General features: G+C 36.2%; 2 protein-coding genes and 1 pseudogene across 3 annotated transcripts; 2 read left to right on the plus strand and 1 right to left on the minus strand.

Annotated features, from left to right (window-relative positions):
• Window positions 1-7,925: 7,925 nt before the first annotated feature.
• LOC145238640 (uncharacterized) lies at window positions 7,926-9,402 on the plus strand. Its single transcript, XM_080101872.1, has one exon. It carries the CDS (start codon window positions 8,041-8,043, stop codon window positions 9,385-9,387), a length of 1,347 nt encoding a protein of 448 aa, XP_079957998.1. The 5' UTR covers window positions 7,926-8,040; the 3' UTR covers window positions 9,388-9,402.
• A 125-nt stretch (window positions 9,403-9,527) lies between these two features.
• LOC145238715 (uncharacterized) lies at window positions 9,528-11,305 on the minus strand (annotated as a pseudogene). Its single transcript, XR_013862169.1, has 3 exons — window positions 10,666-11,305; window positions 10,327-10,580; window positions 9,528-10,257 (listed from the first exon to the last, which is right to left on the minus strand). The product of XR_013862169.1 is annotated as an uncharacterized LOC145238715 (transcript).
• Window positions 11,306-12,495: 1,190 nt separating this feature from the next.
• LOC145237932 (polyisoprenoid diphosphate/phosphate phosphohydrolase PLPP6-like) lies at window positions 12,496-13,764 on the plus strand. The gene is made up of 2 exons (XM_080100932.1): window positions 12,496-12,679; window positions 12,959-13,764. The coding sequence occupies exons 1-2, from the start codon at window positions 12,664-12,666 to the stop codon at window positions 13,570-13,572; spliced, it is 630 nt and encodes a 209-aa protein (XP_079957058.1). The 5' UTR covers window positions 12,496-12,663; the 3' UTR covers window positions 13,573-13,764.
• Window positions 13,765-16,964: the final 3,200 nt, after the last annotated feature.

Genomic DNA, 16,964 nt, shown 5'->3' on the forward strand with positions numbered 1-16,964 from the left:
CAAATCAGTGAGCGCTATACAACGTTATGACGCCAATTCACGAGTCGCTATAACAACACCATAACGACGGTTGTGCGTTGAAGGCATAAATAACGATTAGCGCACTTGTTACCCATCTGATCACGTGATTATGCTTATGCCATTGAATGACAAACCGTCGATTTTTTGCAACGGGGTCATGGCGTTAGGCAGCGATTGGAAGCATTGGATTGTCTGTTAATATCGCAAAATCAGTGATGGAATCCCATAACATATGACGTTTGCATCATTTTTTCACCCCATACAAACATAAGAATGCAGTTAGTACACGCTGCAAAGTTCACATTTTGTGTTGCAAACCCGCTAAAGTTTAACTGGAATTTAAAATCACCCAGCTGTCCCAGCTTTACATCACCAAACGTTTTAACTTTGCTAGGGTGCCTGTTTTTGCAGTTGTTTTAGGTTAACAAACGTTATATATTAGTACACTAGGGAGTCTATGTCAGTCCTCATCAACAAATCAAACTACTACAGCATGCTTACAACATAGTTAATTCTACTGAAAGCAATAATAATCACTAAATAAAATTGTAAAAGTTTTTTTTAGCCTTATGCTAATTTTTCAGGCTTAGTGGATTTTGGGTCATTTAGTTTCAATGCAGTTGTGCAAAGTTTTTTCCGAGGGTTTTTCTTTGTTTTGGTTGGTTCTTTTTTTACATTATATGTGAAAAATATGTTCTATAATGTATTAAACCGGTCTACTTTAGTTGTCAAGACTAATGATTGCTCAGTCAAAAATAATATAAGAATTGGATTCGATATTCTAGATTCGCATTAATTATTCTAGAATACCCAATTACTCAAAAAAAAAATTTTTCTTTTTTTTTTAAGTTTTTATCATCCCTACTCAACTCTCAAGGTAGTAATTCACTTGGCAGGTGAATGCAGCGGGAGTCCTCAGCTTGAAGTCTGGACGGACGTTTTACGAGACAGTGGTGTTGGTGATTAGAAATCAGCTGTTTTTGCGCAGTATTATGCCTGTTCTTATTTACTTTTTTTGTAATTATATGACAATAATGATGCAAAAAGAATACGGACAAAACTTGTTTGATGATTTCTTGTCATCTCAGGAGGAACGCCGCCTCTGCTTGTGACAGATCGCTGAAGGACTATCTATATTGCCGGGTATGCTTTGGAAAAAACAGCTACAGTAATATGGGCTATTCTAGAAGTATGGCAAATATAATCTGCAAAAACATTGGCACCTACATTTCATTGGGTCCCTATCTTTTTCCTGGCACTTTATAACATAATTGTTTCTGCAAGCATAATCTAATGGGTCCCCACACATATGCATATATATGGCTCAATACAACTATGGAACAGCTTCTAAACATGCATTTAAATCTGTTTCAGGTAACTGTGGCGACTTATGATTAAACAAGAGTTCAAAATAGTGAGATGTTTATCACAGTGTGTATGCCTATAAGTAAACTATTCTCATAAAATTAGACAACGACAAGCATTTAACCTTTTGACAAAACATAATAATCATTAAATGCTTTTAGTACTGCATGCTGTAACCCTACTGGTGACTGAGAGCATGTAGTGGATACATATCACTGCATTGCATCATGTAGCCACTGTTACGGCCAATAAAACATCGGAAGCGACAAGCGAGTTTATTAACAATATGTGTTTTGCATAATTGCAAATAAAACTGATTTAAGGTAACCAGTGGTAAATTTGTTATGCTTTGTCACAGCTTAGGTACATTTATTCAGACATTAAAAGATTAGCATTGTTCTGAATACAAAGCATATTAAATTAAGATTTAAAAAGAAATCTATCAGGTAAGGAAATAGGCAGGCTAAATACAGCAAAGACATCAGCTTAGCCAACCTGCAGTCCTGTCAGAAACAGTGTTTTGCAAACAACAGGAAATGTTTTTACACAATGAATTGTTTGCAGTAGAATTTGTATTTTACTTTGTAACAAAGGGAGACTATAGCAACTATTTTAGTTCAACACCAGTAAGGGACTGCAGTTTCACAATCCAAATTGTTTAACTTCCCTTCAGTTGCATATATTGGCGAATTTAAATATTTGTTGACAAAAACTAGCAGGAAACAATTGAGACATAGACAACAATGCAAAAACTGCTATGTTGGCAGATTTAAAAAAGTGCATTTTTTGCAAATGTTGACAAAAATGAGGCAACATAGACATTGCTTGAGAGAAGTCGAAATGGTTCATATCAAACGTTAGACAACGGCTTATGAATTAAAGTGCCAGTAAAAATCCTTTGATTTCGTTTATGTCAGAAATCAAAGCTATTCTGCTGAGTGTTTGATCTTGTTTCAACAAAATGACTAATAAATTGTCATATTTCTCAATAGGTTTTGTTCTTCTGAGTTTGATTGTATGTTCTAGGTTAGTATTACATTGTTTATAATTTACAATTTGGAATAGTGTGTGTTATGATATTTCTGCATGTCCGTTAACTTAACTTACTTTTTAGTGGGGTAATGGAGCTACAAAAACAAAACAATAAATTACTAGCAAAGAGATCTGCAAAGTTTGGATATAAATCAAGTGAGTTTCAATAAGATTAACATAGTTAAAATGTGACATAGCGCAATCATGTTTTTGTAATTAATATATTGCTCAAAGTCAATATGGAACAATTTCTAAACAAGCATTTAAATCTGTTTCAGTTAACTGTGGAGACTTATGGTAAGTTTATTTTCAGGTGTTGGTTATAATAATTAAACAAGAGTTCAAAATAATGCGATGTTTATCACAGTGTGTGTCATGAAGTAAACAATTCTTTTAAAAGTAGACAGGCCTTTGACTTTAGACAAAACATACTGATCATTAAACGCTTTTAGTACTGCATGCTGTAACCCTTTGGGTGACTGTGAGCATGTACTGGATACATATCACTGCATTGCATCATGCAGCCACTGTTACGGCCAATAAAACATCAAAGGCAAGTTTATTATGTTTTTTGCAATGCTACTCAATTATTCTGACCTTATCCTTCTTTTAGAAATACCTTTCATGCATGGATGTTTGAGGAAACTAACGAACGTTTATTCTAATTGCAGTAATTATACATGTTTTGATGCTGGTTGTGTATTTGCGCACAATTAACAGACAAGGTAATCCATGGTAAATTTGTGATGCTCTGTCACAGTTTTAGCACTTTTATTCATGCATTTAAACATTAGCATTTTTTCCCAAACAAAGCATGTTAAATTAGGTTCAAAAAGAAAACTTTTAGGTAAGAAAAACAGGCAGGCTAAATAGTGCAAAGACCTCAGCTAAGCAAACCTGCAGTCCTGCCAGAAACAATAGAGTTTTGCAAACAAAAGGAAATGTTTTTTACACATTGATTAATTTGTAGTACTCAAAGTACTGTATTGATTTTACTACACAAAGAATAGAGACTGTAGCAACTCTTTTAGTTCACCACCAGGAAGGAACTACAGTTTCCAAAATCCAAATAACTTTAAATTCCAATACAACTGAAAGTATAATCTATTTGCTGTTTAATCACACACACCATTGACCAAATTTGCAATTTATTTATATATATTTTCCGTAATTAATTGGGTCCTAACTGTACACAGCAATTACCAATGTAATTGTTTCTACACAGTGAATGACACAAACCTTTCAAAGGTCTGCAAATACAAAACGTCTAAACCAGGGTTATTCAACGGGGGCGATATCGCCCCCCAGGGGGCGATTTCGTCTACCGAGGGGGCGATGGTGACAATTTTGGAAGTTGGGGGGCGATTTGACTTCAAAAGGGGGCGATTTCAACATTACGGATTGTATAAATATGTACCATAACTGTGAGACTCAGCTAACTTTGACTTAGAAGCAGATATAATTCGTCTTGCAAACAAACACCAGGGACAATGGACACATCAAATTAAACATGCTGCTATTTACATACATTGTGATCTCGAAACCAAGGTTAGGCATTTAATTAGCCACAGGGGACACTTTATTGTGGCTATGTATGGTGACAGGCCATACTTTTACAACGGTATCAAACTGTACCTCAAACTTTTTTCGCTTTATTCACTACCTATGGGCCTAAAAGCGCTTCCCAAACCGCAAAGTATTTGCATCATTTAGGATTCACCTCTGCCGAGTAATGCCCTACTGTTTTTAACAAAAGAAAGCGATTGTTTGCGCACACTCGTAATATTGTTTTGTCTATGATTTAACAAATTGTTCTCAGATGCGTTTGAATTGCGTAAAATGGACCTTGCATGTTGCAATTAAATTAGGTGTTGACTGAAGCTTTCGTTGTGCTAGATTTAACCGCCCACATCTGCTCAAAAGGCAGAAATTTTATACAAATAACAATCTCATAGGGGGGCGATTAGGAGCCAGTGCCTTGGAAAGGGGGCGATTGAGCTAAAAAGGTTGAAGACCCCTGTTCTAAACAAAGGTTAACTTCTTTACCATGTGTAAATACTTTGCATGTATCTTATTGTGATGACTTGGGAGTAGCTACATTCTATTTCTTCAAGTTATCTGCAATGTCACTTCATAAAACTGCTACATACTTTATTTAAATCTCAGATCACTGTCATCATAAACATTCACATCATAGTCACCAGAAAATTTTCACTGCTTAACACATCTATAGATACTGCATTCAATAAAAATTTATTGCAAATATCTTTTCTTATCTTATTGTTAAGAATTTTATTGCAAACTCAACAATGAATATAATTTTATTCTATATTAATTAAATTCTATATTAATGCTATGTGTTGTATATAGAAATTCAAAGATTTCTGAGCAGAACTACATGAACATATTTGAAAGTTCACTGTGTTTTTTTAATGTTGCACTTATTTTTAGATTAGTAGGAATGATCAACCTAAACTTTACAATTTCTTGTTCATATTCTCTTCAGTTTATTATTGTAGTGAAAACAAACAGGAAAAAGTACTCAAATAAGAAATAAATCTTTAGGTTTAACCTCATAAAAGTGAAACTGTAGGAGAGTTAACTTAACGTCATTATACTATTTATGCCAGTGGTGTCTGGTATCAACTTTGGTCATACAAAAGTGCAGCCTGTGGTCAAACCATATTAATTGCATTTGGCCCATGAGTGACAAAGGTTGCACATTCTTATTATGCTAGGGTACCATAACTGCGTTACCAAATTTCCTGACAGTTTTAATCAATACCTTTGAATTTATGTCACAATGCATTGTATGGCATGTTGTTACACATTACCAACCCAAACAGTGCCGTTTTAAAACAAAGATAACATTACTACCATAGAGATAAAAAGCGCAGTTGTGATTCTAAATAAGTTAAAAAAAAGTTTTAAGCTGACAAGTTCTGGTGTTAACAGAGTATGCTTTTTAGACGCCGTATTTCGCATGAATGTATGCGGTAGGGTGCATCGTGCATCAAAATTAGCAGTCAGCACGGACAACAGCAATAACGAAAACCTTAAGTCAGGCTGCAAGGCGTCAAAATTTCAGACATGCCCGGGAAACTCCGGACGACTGGTAACCCTATATTATGCATAATGGTCAAAAACTTGCTGCAATGATTCTCTTGTAAACAACCAATTCTGTTGTTAGTCAACTGAACTACACTGTCTGGTGACACAAACCATAAAATCAAGCATAATGGGTAATTTAACTACTTGAATTCTTCATAGGTCATAATTTTGTCAAAAAAAGTTTTTTAAGTCAAAACTTGTCAAAATTTTCAATTTGTAGCTCAAAATTTTTCGTCTTTTAGTTCAGAAAATAATCGCTCTAGTTATAAGATAACTTCCAAATTTATTTAACGACAAATCTAAGGTTTTAAATAGAGTTGTTTTTTGAAGAGCTACGGTGGTTTTAATCTCCGTCAGTTTTTTCGTTGTGTGTATCACTTCCCCGAATCTTGTTCAATGTCAAAACGACAGACGAATAAAATATGATCAGCAAACCGATTAAACTTGTAAGGGTTGGCGAATAACCTAGAAACACTAATTGCAGAATTAGAGCAAAAATAATTTGCGTCGATAGTACGACTGCGACACGTCCAGCCTTTTCCTTTTGTAGAGAAATGATCATAAACATTTGTCCCAATACACCCACAAAGGCAATCAGCAATATCAGCAGCAGGTCGTCCAGGCATGGAATTTGCAGGATTCCTTTGCTAGCCGGTAAAGCAAGACTGTAAATGACTCCAACCCATGAGTAATGCAACATTGTGATGCTGAAATGGATTTCTGAACCCAGGTAGCGAACAACAACGATGGCCACTGTGGTACCAAGTGCTGTAGCAAATGACAGCAGTATTCCAATTACCAGATTTCCTGTTGATTCCGACGCCTTTGGAAAAGGAACGAAGGACGAGCAACAAGTACCAAGCCGACAAAAGTAAGGATGGAAAGCAGAGCTTCGCCTACGGAGCACCGTTCTGCAGTAAAATGGATACATTGAAATATTGCTAAGTATCATAAGTGGTAGTCACTCACACAGTGCAAAAACATGTGTCCTATGGGTGACCTAATAGCATATCGTGCACTACAAATCAAACACAAATAACTTTACTCACCTTTGAGGCAGATGCAGGCAAATAAACCGACCAGAGTTATATAAGAGTTCATCACAGATACCGCATCACCGAGTGGAATAAATTTGATACTTGAGAAGAAAAAACAGTTTGCCACGACGGCGATCAACCCTCGAACAATTAAAATAAAGTTAGTTTTTGAATCGTCCTGAAAGAGTTGTTTCTTTTTGTAGGTAAGCAGCGGTAAAAGGACAATAAATTGCAAAACTGATCTCGCAAGTTGAACTTGATCGGCTCCAGCATCTTTTAGGTATTTGAATAACAATCCACCAAGCGCCCAGCTAAATGCTGCCAACAGAGAAAAAGTGAAACCCATGACCTTGCTGCATTTTTCAGGACTTTTTTCTTCTCGATCTGGATAGTCCATAATTAAAAAGAAAATCTGTGTACAAGAGTGACCTTGTCGGTTAAAACTGATCTTGTATCAACATATTGCTGATCTTTGGTTGGTGTGTATTTTTTTACCCTAAAAGAAAACATTAGCTGTAAAAATACACTACAACTTTATATCACTGCGAAGTTTTTTTTTCGTGTTTTCTGTGATGCTACAAGCTGTCTATGGATCAAATTTGCATAACTAGCTAAAATCCTGCAATTAACTTTCGTTTTTCTGAAATACCCATTCAGACCTATAAGGACTGCGAGCCCGCGCAATAGGGCTCGTTTTGACAAAATAAAGAAAAAGTTTGAGAACCACTGTATTAGAACAATTAATACTTGCTCTATTATTTGAAAATATTATTTGAACAAACCTTTGGGCTAGTTTGTGACGAACTCGGATTTCGGGCAACTTGTGTGTCTGTCGATGCGTATAGCCTGCAATTTATTATAAAAATCGCACTGACCTTGCAAATAACCGTCCAGTTCGATACTTTAAACTTCGAAGGTCAAAAGTTACAAAGGAAAATTAGTTCGGCTAAACGAAATTTTACTTTTACACAATATCGAATTAATCAGAACCATTTCAATATACAAACTGCAGGTCTGCATCATAAAGATGAATGTGTTGCCTTGTTGACTTTACTCTTAGTGACATAAACCGCATGTCATGCCTACCACATGCTTTACATTCAGTTGCTAGCCGCGTTACGAATTGCTGCGCTTGTTGAAATTGTGCACAGGAGGCAAATTTAAAGCAAGCCTATTAAGATATATTCAAATTTAATGCAATTTTGTTGAAACAAGGTGACACACTTAACTTCAGATACTTACATAAACGAATCAAACTATTTTTAATGGCGCTTGCCGTCTGTTGCTCTCCGCCTTCTAATAGTCACGACACTATGTGATAAAGATATGATTCATATTTCCACAGCTTAAATTAATGGGGCACAGTTTCTTGAATCGTTGTATCACAAGGGGTCGCTGTTCGAAAGGTCTGGTATCAGTTTGTTGAGCGGAAAATTGGGTGTTGCTGTCTGCAGACCGTGATATAAGAATAGGAATGCCTGCATATTGCTGCGTGCCACAGTGTAAAAAACGTGTTGGTGGACACAAATTTCCGACAAACCAACTGCTACTAAAACGGTGGAGGGTCGCCATAAAACGGGAGGCTTTTTCTGCAAAAACTCTATGGCATCCAAACTTAAGCTACGATGTTGTCTGTTTTGACCATTTTCTACCCTCCGACTATGTGTCAATTAGTTGTGGCCCAAGTGGCAAAATTAAAAAAAGAATACTAAAAAAAGATGCCGTTCCTTCAGTCTTTCCGTTTGGAAAAAAATCAGTGCAGAGAAAAAGCAGACAGGATTTAGAGAGCCCTGCATTAGATTTTGTAGAAGTTGTTGTAGATACGGATAAATCTGCTCCGTTGGAGAAAACTTCTTTGACAAAAAATGAAACCACCTACTTCACTCAACAAATACAATGCACTCTCTTAAAACATACTGTAAATTTTAATTATGAATCTTTGAAAGATGATGCAAATGCCATTCAGTATTACACTGGATTTGATGATTCCTCCCATTTTGACATGTTTTTTAATTTACTTGGTCCATCTGCTTTTCACTTAAACCACCAATGTGATTGTTTGACACCCCAAAACCAACTCTTCCTTACTATTCTTAAACTGCGGCAAAATAAAGATCACAAAGATTTGAGCTTTTTATTTCAAGTTTCAGAATCAACAGTTTCTAAAATCTTTGTCACTTGGATCAATTTCCTATGGTTTCAACTAAAAGAGATTAACATATGGCCTTCGTCAGAAGTAGTAAAACAAACAATGCCTGCCAATTTTTACAAACATTTTCCAACAACAAGAGTCATTTTAGATGCCACAGAGATACCAATAGAAAAACCTGAAGCTGTTATTGCACAATCTCAAACTTTTTCCACATATAAAAACAAGAATACAGTCAAAACACTTATTGGAATAACTCCTAAAGGAACAGTTTCCTATGTTAGTGACTGCTATGGTGGCTCTGCTAGTGATCGTCAGATTGTTGAAGACTGTGAGCTGTATTTGGAAGCAAGCCAACGATTTAATGCAAAAGAAAGTATAATGGCAGACCGTGGGATAATGGTTCAAGATTTGTTTGCAAATTTTGATGTTTTTGTGAACACTCCTACTATGTTAAAAGGAAAATCTCAGCTGGAACCACATGATGTAATTAAAGACAGGAGAATAGCCTCAAAACGTATTCATGTGGAACGTTTGATTGGACTTGCAAAAACATACAAAATATTGAAAACCACCATTTCACATCAACTGCTTCCACTCACTTCCAGAATTGTTTTTGTTTGTTTCATGCTTACCAATTTTCGTAGAAATATTGTCAATGATGCTCAGTAATTTTGTCCTATTATCATACCACTGAATTGTATGTGTTATCCTACCACAAAGTGTATGTTCTGTTGGTGCTCATGTACTTTTTCTGACCATTCTGCAATATGATCCTTGTATTTTTATGGTATAACTTTTATTTTTGCTCACTTTTTGCTAGGTAGTTTGAAAATAATATTTCATAGTGGATTCACATCAAAAATACAATAATTACCAACAACATTACGTATTTTTCTTACATAGCACATCTCCCAAAAAAGGTCTCCATTGTGTGTCATAAAAGTTTTTCAACTTAGGCAACATACAGTTCTCAAAATAGTTGACATTAAGCATAATTTTTTGCACAAACATATCACAAAATGTATACACAATAAAATAACAATATGGTTTCTTACATATTGCGAGTTGACCCTGAACTTGTTTATAGTATTTGTGGCTTGTTTTGAGCTGAAGGACACCCAAACTGGCTTCCAAAAATGGAAAGCAACTGTTTGCTTCGATCTTAGAGTTGCGGCCATTATATGGACATTTAATTTCAACAATGCCATCATAAGCTAAACCATCAGGTGTTGCAACTAAATAGGGATAAGACACACTGATAAAAAGACCACAGGGAAGAACTGCAATTCCTGAATCTTCAGAAAACTTTGTTAAACCAATGGACTCATATGTCTTTCCATGAATAATGGCATTTGATTGAATGTTTGCAGTTGAATACATTGAAGTACAGAGCTTGCTCATATCCCTTCGATCAGTTATATTAATTATGTCTCCAAATCGTGAAGCTGTTAGCCGCCACTCACGTTGAAGGTGCCATTCCTTGCACTCACTTTGCATGACAGTCCTTCTTTCAATTAACTTTGCCTCAGTTTCAGATACCTGATAAATAAATAAAAAGTATGAGATAGACACATAACACAGCTATTTTTTGCCATGTATTTTTTATACCTTCAATGACTTTTCAACCCAGTATTCATGGAATGGCAAAACAAAATAGTCATGGTCAGCAGTTGCTGTCTTCAAGTCAGCACTTCCATAAATATGCCTTATGCTAATATCTTTGGATGATTTGCTACAGTAATTGATTACTGTACTTCTCACAAAATCTTGGTAACCAGGCATGTTGCGAAACCGCTGTGGCCTTGGGTCATCATGCTCCTTCCCATGGGAAGGAAACAGTTTCGACGTTCTCGTTGCATTACCTAATTTACAGAGATTTTTATTGGATATGATTACACTTATTTTGGTGTCCAAAAAGCAGTGTAAAGATTACAAAAACTACTTTACCTCTTTGTATCACTCTGGGGTGGTGAAATGATTGTAGTTTTTCAGTACAACTTGGGTTTATCCAAATTTCATGCAATTCAACAAATCTGGCCAGCACCAGTGCAATGGCGGCCAAATGTTTGCATGTTCCATTGGGTCCCTTACCAGCTGGGCACTCACAGGAGTTGTTAACTACAAACCCTTCTAAATTTAAACTTAATTTTACGTTAAATGACACTTGCTTTTTCATTGAAGCTCGTACTACTCCACTGACATATGTAAGCAGCTTTTCTGAAACTGTGCTGCAAGCTTGGACATGATAAGCTTCCACTAACAATTTCCCTTTTTGTATGGCCTTAATGTCATTGTTGCAAATGTTGTCTGCTGCTGATCGGAACTTGAAATAATTTTGAATGTGAACTGTTGAAATTTCTGGTATTTTTGAATCTTTTGTAAGCTGTTGATATCCACATCTAGGCCAGTACACTGTACTAGTGCCACATAACTGATCAACTTGGACAGATGACACAAAGTTCTGATTTCTGTCATATGCTTCCAACCTGAACAAAAAAATACCTGTGCTTTTTCTCAAACATTCCTAAACTATACGTTTCCTCAATATAAATCGGCTATGTATATTCCTGTGCATGCTTATTTACATTCTGCAAATACCAGTACCACTGAGAAACCAGTGTTAATTTTCTTTATTTTTATCTCTCTAAATCTAAATTATTCTTAATAAAGGAACAAATTACCTGTTTATCAATTCAGCCTTTTTACCCGTTGTTTTTGCACCTCTTTTGCACAACTCAAGTTTTAGTTTGGCAACAGTCCATGCTGAATACATGATGCTACGATTTGTTAGCAATAGCGTGCGACACTAGAATCACAACTCCAGTCAAATTTTGACCTTTTGCGCAGCGCCGCCTTGTGAAAAAATGTGCCCCATTCTCAAAGAATGTCCGAAAGCTAAACCGAATGCCTGGTTGCGCCTCGTTGAGATGCAGTAGGAATGCCTTAGGTTCTTAATAATGACACAAAAAATGTCGTCAACATATCGCCGCCAGAATCTTGGTATGTTGGCAAATTTTAATAAGGCTTTTTCCTCAAGCGCTTCCATTGTCATGTTTGCGACAACCACAGAGACCGGGGAACCCATCGCTGTGCCTTGAACCTGTTGGTAAAAGCTTCCCCTGAATGTTTAATAGGATTGCTCCAAGCAAATCCGCAAACCGTCCACAATATCCAACGGGGACCATGTTGTTCTGTCTTTAAGGCTATAGTCGTTTAGAATCTTGGATGACGCAATGTCCATCGCCAGGTCCACTGGCAAACTTATAAAAAGTGACACGACGTCATACGACACCATTATTACCTCTTCCTTGGACAGGGACAGCAACTGTGCTATCTCTTGAACAGACTTGGACGAGTTCGAAACAGTCCATTCTGTATTGCCCACAGGTTTTAGTATTCCATGGTAGAACTTATAATCGCATCAAGGCAAGTACCAGGACATCAAATGTTGTAGTCATCACTTCTATACCAATAATTGTTTTTAATTATTAATAATTTTTTTTAGTAATAATTTTTTTGTAATGTAAATTTTCACACTTTTGAGCCAAGAACAATTACCCTTTTGTGAACGTTTCCTTTGTGACTTCATAATACACATGGACTAGAAGACTTTGAATCACGTGACGGTAAATCACGTTGGGGGTCCACAGACATATAAAAAATTTAAAAAGGGGTCCGTGACTACAAAAAGGTTGGAAACCATTTTGTTTACTGCGAAATGTTTCTTAGTGTCATGTAACTTTGCATGTTATCTATGGTTTCACACATTTTCTGTCGGTCCGGATTGGTCGATTTTGTCAGCTGTCACCAGAGTCCTCTATTTAGAGGACTATGCTGTCACCGTGTTGTATTTTTGTTGTTGTGAAATTTGAGACCACTTGCAATTTTACAGTTAAGAGTTTAGCTGTTTGTGGACTATAGTTTTAAATATCGCCGGGACTTCATATGGCCGAACAAAAAAGTAAGCATTTCCTATACTTTCTTAATTTTTGACATTTTAAGGTAGGATTTAAAATAAACGGAATATGTTTTATTTCTTTGTTTGACCTCAGCACTGAACTGTCAGTTTTGTTTTAAACCTTTCTGGTCTATTCTATTTTTCTGAAATTGTTTTTAATTTTAACCATTTTTTGATTTGTCAGAAAAGTGATACAGTATCCATACATAGTTGTTTTTAAAATAAATATTTTGTCAGATACAGTATCCATACATAGTTTTTTTTAATTAAATATTTTGTCAGATCCAGCAAGACCAAGGTCAAACTCCATTACTTCTACTCTAGTAAAGACTTTACATGCGCTCGACTTGTGTACGTCAAAAAAACTTGCAGTGTGTGCCGATCATGGACCTCTGCGTCCATTAATGATGTTACTAGAACTCTCTGGGCATGGAATTTCATGGCTGGGTGGATGTTTTCTTGCCCTATACCTAACAACCTCAATTCCAATGAAAGTTGTGCTTTTCAACCTGTTGCTTGCACTCTTTGTGGACCTTGCCAATATAGCACTTTTAAAAAGTGTATTTCGAAGACCAAGGCCTATGTACAATAAAGACGATATGTTTGCCACTGTTCATTTAGATAAGTATTCATTTCCATCTGGGCATGCTACAAGAGCAGCAACAGTGTCATGTTTGCTTCTGACACATTTAAATTTAAGTTTATTGATTCGGATATGTGTGGCAGTTTGGGGCATCTTGGTTGGTTTTTCAAGGGTGATGTTAGGTCGCCACCACATTTCCGATGTTGGCTGTGGATTTTTTGTTGGCTATGTGCAGTTCATACTTGTTGAAAAGATATGGTTTACGCGGGATGTGATACTACAATTTCCTACAATGGAGTATTTATTTTTGTAGAGTTGTTTTTTTAAAGATCAAATAACTTTTATGTTGGATGCTGCAATTTACAATTTAAATGTCGATTTTTAAACCCTTTTCTGTGTTTTTTAGCATTATTGTATCTTGGCTTATCACTACATAAACAGTAGTTGAAAGCATTGTAAGTGTATTTATTAGTTCAGACAAAAATGCATTGTAAAATGCATGGCTTGTTTTTCTTTGCACAGTCTTGATATGTACGTTTCATTGGTTTGCTAATTATGGGTCCCCTTCCCTGAAGGGGACACATATTGTTTTTGTCCGTATTTTTTTTTTCTTTTTTTCTTTTTTCTGTCTAACGCTGGTTTGTAACGCTCGTTTGGTCAAGAAAGAGTGCTTCAAATTTATTCAAATTTGGACATATGTTAGATATTAATCCAAACTTGGTCCACCTGAAGTTTGACCCCAAATTACCCAGCGGTTCACCCACAGGCCCCCGAAACGTAAAAAAATTAACGCTGGTTTGTAACGCTCGTTTAGTGAAGAAAGCGTGCTTCAAATTTATTGAAGTTTGGACATATGTTAGAAATTAATCCAAACTTGGTCCACCAGAAGTTTGACCCCAAGTTACCCAGCGGTTCACCCACAGGCCCCCGAAACGTAAAATTTTTAACGCTGGTTTGTAACGCTCGTTTAGTAAAGAAAGAGTGCTTCAAATTTGAACATATGTTAAATATTAATCTGAACTTGGTCCACCTGAAGTTTGACCCCGAATGACCCACCGACACACGCTCGTTTGGTCAAGAAAGACACTGTAGGCAGAAGTCCCAAGAGAGTACGTTTACGAATAATAGGGCAGAGCGGGAAGGCTCAGCTTGACGTCGGACAGACGTTTTACGAGACGTCGTTTCGGTGATTAGAAATCAGCTGTTTTGCACAGCAATGCTATGTCGTTTTATTAAGTTATCACTCACATTTTCAGTTTCGGCAAAGGTTTCACACTTATGACGCGATTTAAACCTAATAAGTTTCGTATAATGTCAAGCAAAACTTTGTTAAACAAACTAAATATAAAAAAATAAACTTGACTTTTTTACAAGATAAAAGTTTTTTTAAATGCTCGTTGTCAGGTTGGCCGCTGCATGACCACGGGTTACTTAAGGTCAATTAGTAGGTATTACTAACACAGTTCAGAACTTTCTTTCGTCATAACGTAGCGTTTTTTTTTTTTTTGAATCAAATACCCAAGGCATGTATAAATTAGGTCAAACGGTGTTGTTGAACACCAAGGACGGCGTGCTATTGAAAACGGTGTCAAAAGGTCAAACAGTCGTTTGGTGTGTGCATCCTAAAAGGTTACTACATGTCAATGGTACTCGTTTTGCGAAACAAAGTTAAATGAAAAACTCGTTTTACGAAACAAAGTTAAGCAAGAGATTAAATTGAAAGTATTTGTTTCGTTCTTTTTTAATGTTTTTGTAATTATACGACAATAATAGTGCAAAAAAAATACAACAAAATTTTTCATTGTTGGGTTAAATCAGGGGTGGGCAAACTACGGCCCGCGGGCCGCATGCGGCCCGGCAAAGGAGTTCATGCGGCCCGCCAAGTGTTAGTAAATTTTAAAGAGAAAGTTACCGAGCAACGCTGAATAGTATTACAACGCTGAATAGTATTAAGCACAGGCGTAGAGTTTTTAAAAAATAATAAAAAGTACCGAGGGTGCGACTTGCCGATACCTATACCATGTGCTGTATCTGTACCCGTACCAGCATAGGAACTAAACATATACTTTTTATGTGCCTTTGCCTGTTGTTTCTGCCACGTTATCATGCAAATCGTCACTTGACACAATTTCTTCGTTCGATAAAAGTAAAAGCAATTTACTTTTTCAAATACAGCCCACTTTGCACTGTTGACGCCAAAACTTTGGTCACTTTGGATCAAGTTTAGGTCGTTGCAGTACTTTGCAAACTGTTAAAAAACGGCTTCAGAATCGTTAACGCAGACCCGCACAACACCTAAGGATGGATACTAAAAGCGGCTCGCCTTGTTTAATGTTGGCGCAAGGAATTTATTAACAAAAAAACGTGCTTAAAATGCTTGTTTATTTTGAAACAATTACAATTGTAGCGTTTTAACCAATCCACATGCGGACGCGGAGACGAGTTTGTGTGGCCCGTTTTAAAATACATGCATTGGGCCGTGACGTAACTAAAACTATTTTGCCAAATATTTTGATTTTTAAACTGCTAAAAACAGATTTCGCGAGACTGGAAAAAAGATTACCAGCTTAGTAACTATATGCGTCAGGCTTTTTATCCGCTTATTGTGTGCAAACAATGAGAAAAACAGGCCCCGCAATCGTCACAATACAGATTATGACGTCATAAACAGTTAGCTTCGTTTAGCTAAACTTGTGCACCAAGTTAAATGGTATATATATATATATGATATAAACCAAATTCTTTACACCAGTTATTTTAAAACAAAAACAAGCAAACAATGGCGGCCGTTGGTTAAATACTATGCGGCCCGATAACATTAAGAACTTTTGAATGCGGCCCGTGCATTGAAAAGTTTGCCCACCCCTGGGTTAAATGCTTTCTAAAAATTTGTTTTAAGAATTTAAAAATCACCGCAACATTAGTTTACCGTAAATCCGCACAAACACGCGTGTGGGGACCCATTAGTTTTTGTTTACAAAAACAATCATATGTGTAGATCAAATGATGTGTATAGTAAATTGGTAAATATCGTATAGAACAGGGGTGTCAAACTCGTGGGATTAGAGGGCCACATTGCAGTTTGAAAATTATGCTGAGGGCCGCATGTGATTTTTAATTAAGTTGTATACACTTAAACAACCTTTTCGCTACGACGGCCGCATTGCAGATCCTTATTTTACCAACAAGCGTCAATTACTTGCTGTTTTTGTTTTAAAAAAATTACAGATGTAAAGAAATAGGTTTACATCATATATATATTCCATCTATTGACGCCCCGAAAGCCCAGATTAATTTCAAACTTGATTGCAGAGATTGAGCTGCACAGTACAAAAATCAGTTTTAACTGTTTATTACGTCATAATCTATATTGTGACGCTTTTGGTATCTGTTTTTAGCATTGTTTGCACACAATAGGTCTACAGAAAGTCTGACGCATATGGTTGCTAGGCTAGTAATACTCTTTTCAGTCACACAAAACATCACGGCCGCCAGTACATTATTTTAATGAACATATATTTACGGCCGCACAAACTCGTTTCTGCGGCAGCATGTGGCCGTACGGTTTGAGGAACGGTTTAATTACTATCGTTTCTATTCATAACATATGAATTATTATTTATAAATTAAATTTCTGTAAATGTCTGTTTAAATAATAACTTTAACTTTGAAAAGTAAGAAAAACTCATTATAATTAGATAAAGA

This window comes from Phallusia mammillata, chromosome 7, assembly GCF_965637545.1.
Source record: "Phallusia mammillata chromosome 7, kaPhaMamm4.hap1.1, whole genome shotgun sequence".
Classification (NCBI taxonomy): Eukaryota; Metazoa; Chordata; class Ascidiacea; order Phlebobranchia; family Ascidiidae; genus Phallusia; species Phallusia mammillata.

Excerpts from the sequence above, each read along its gene's own strand:
- LOC145238640 (XM_080101872.1), top strand. The coding sequence starts at position 8,041 with ATGCCTGCATATTGCTGCGTGCCACAGTGTAAAAAACGTGTTGGTGGA.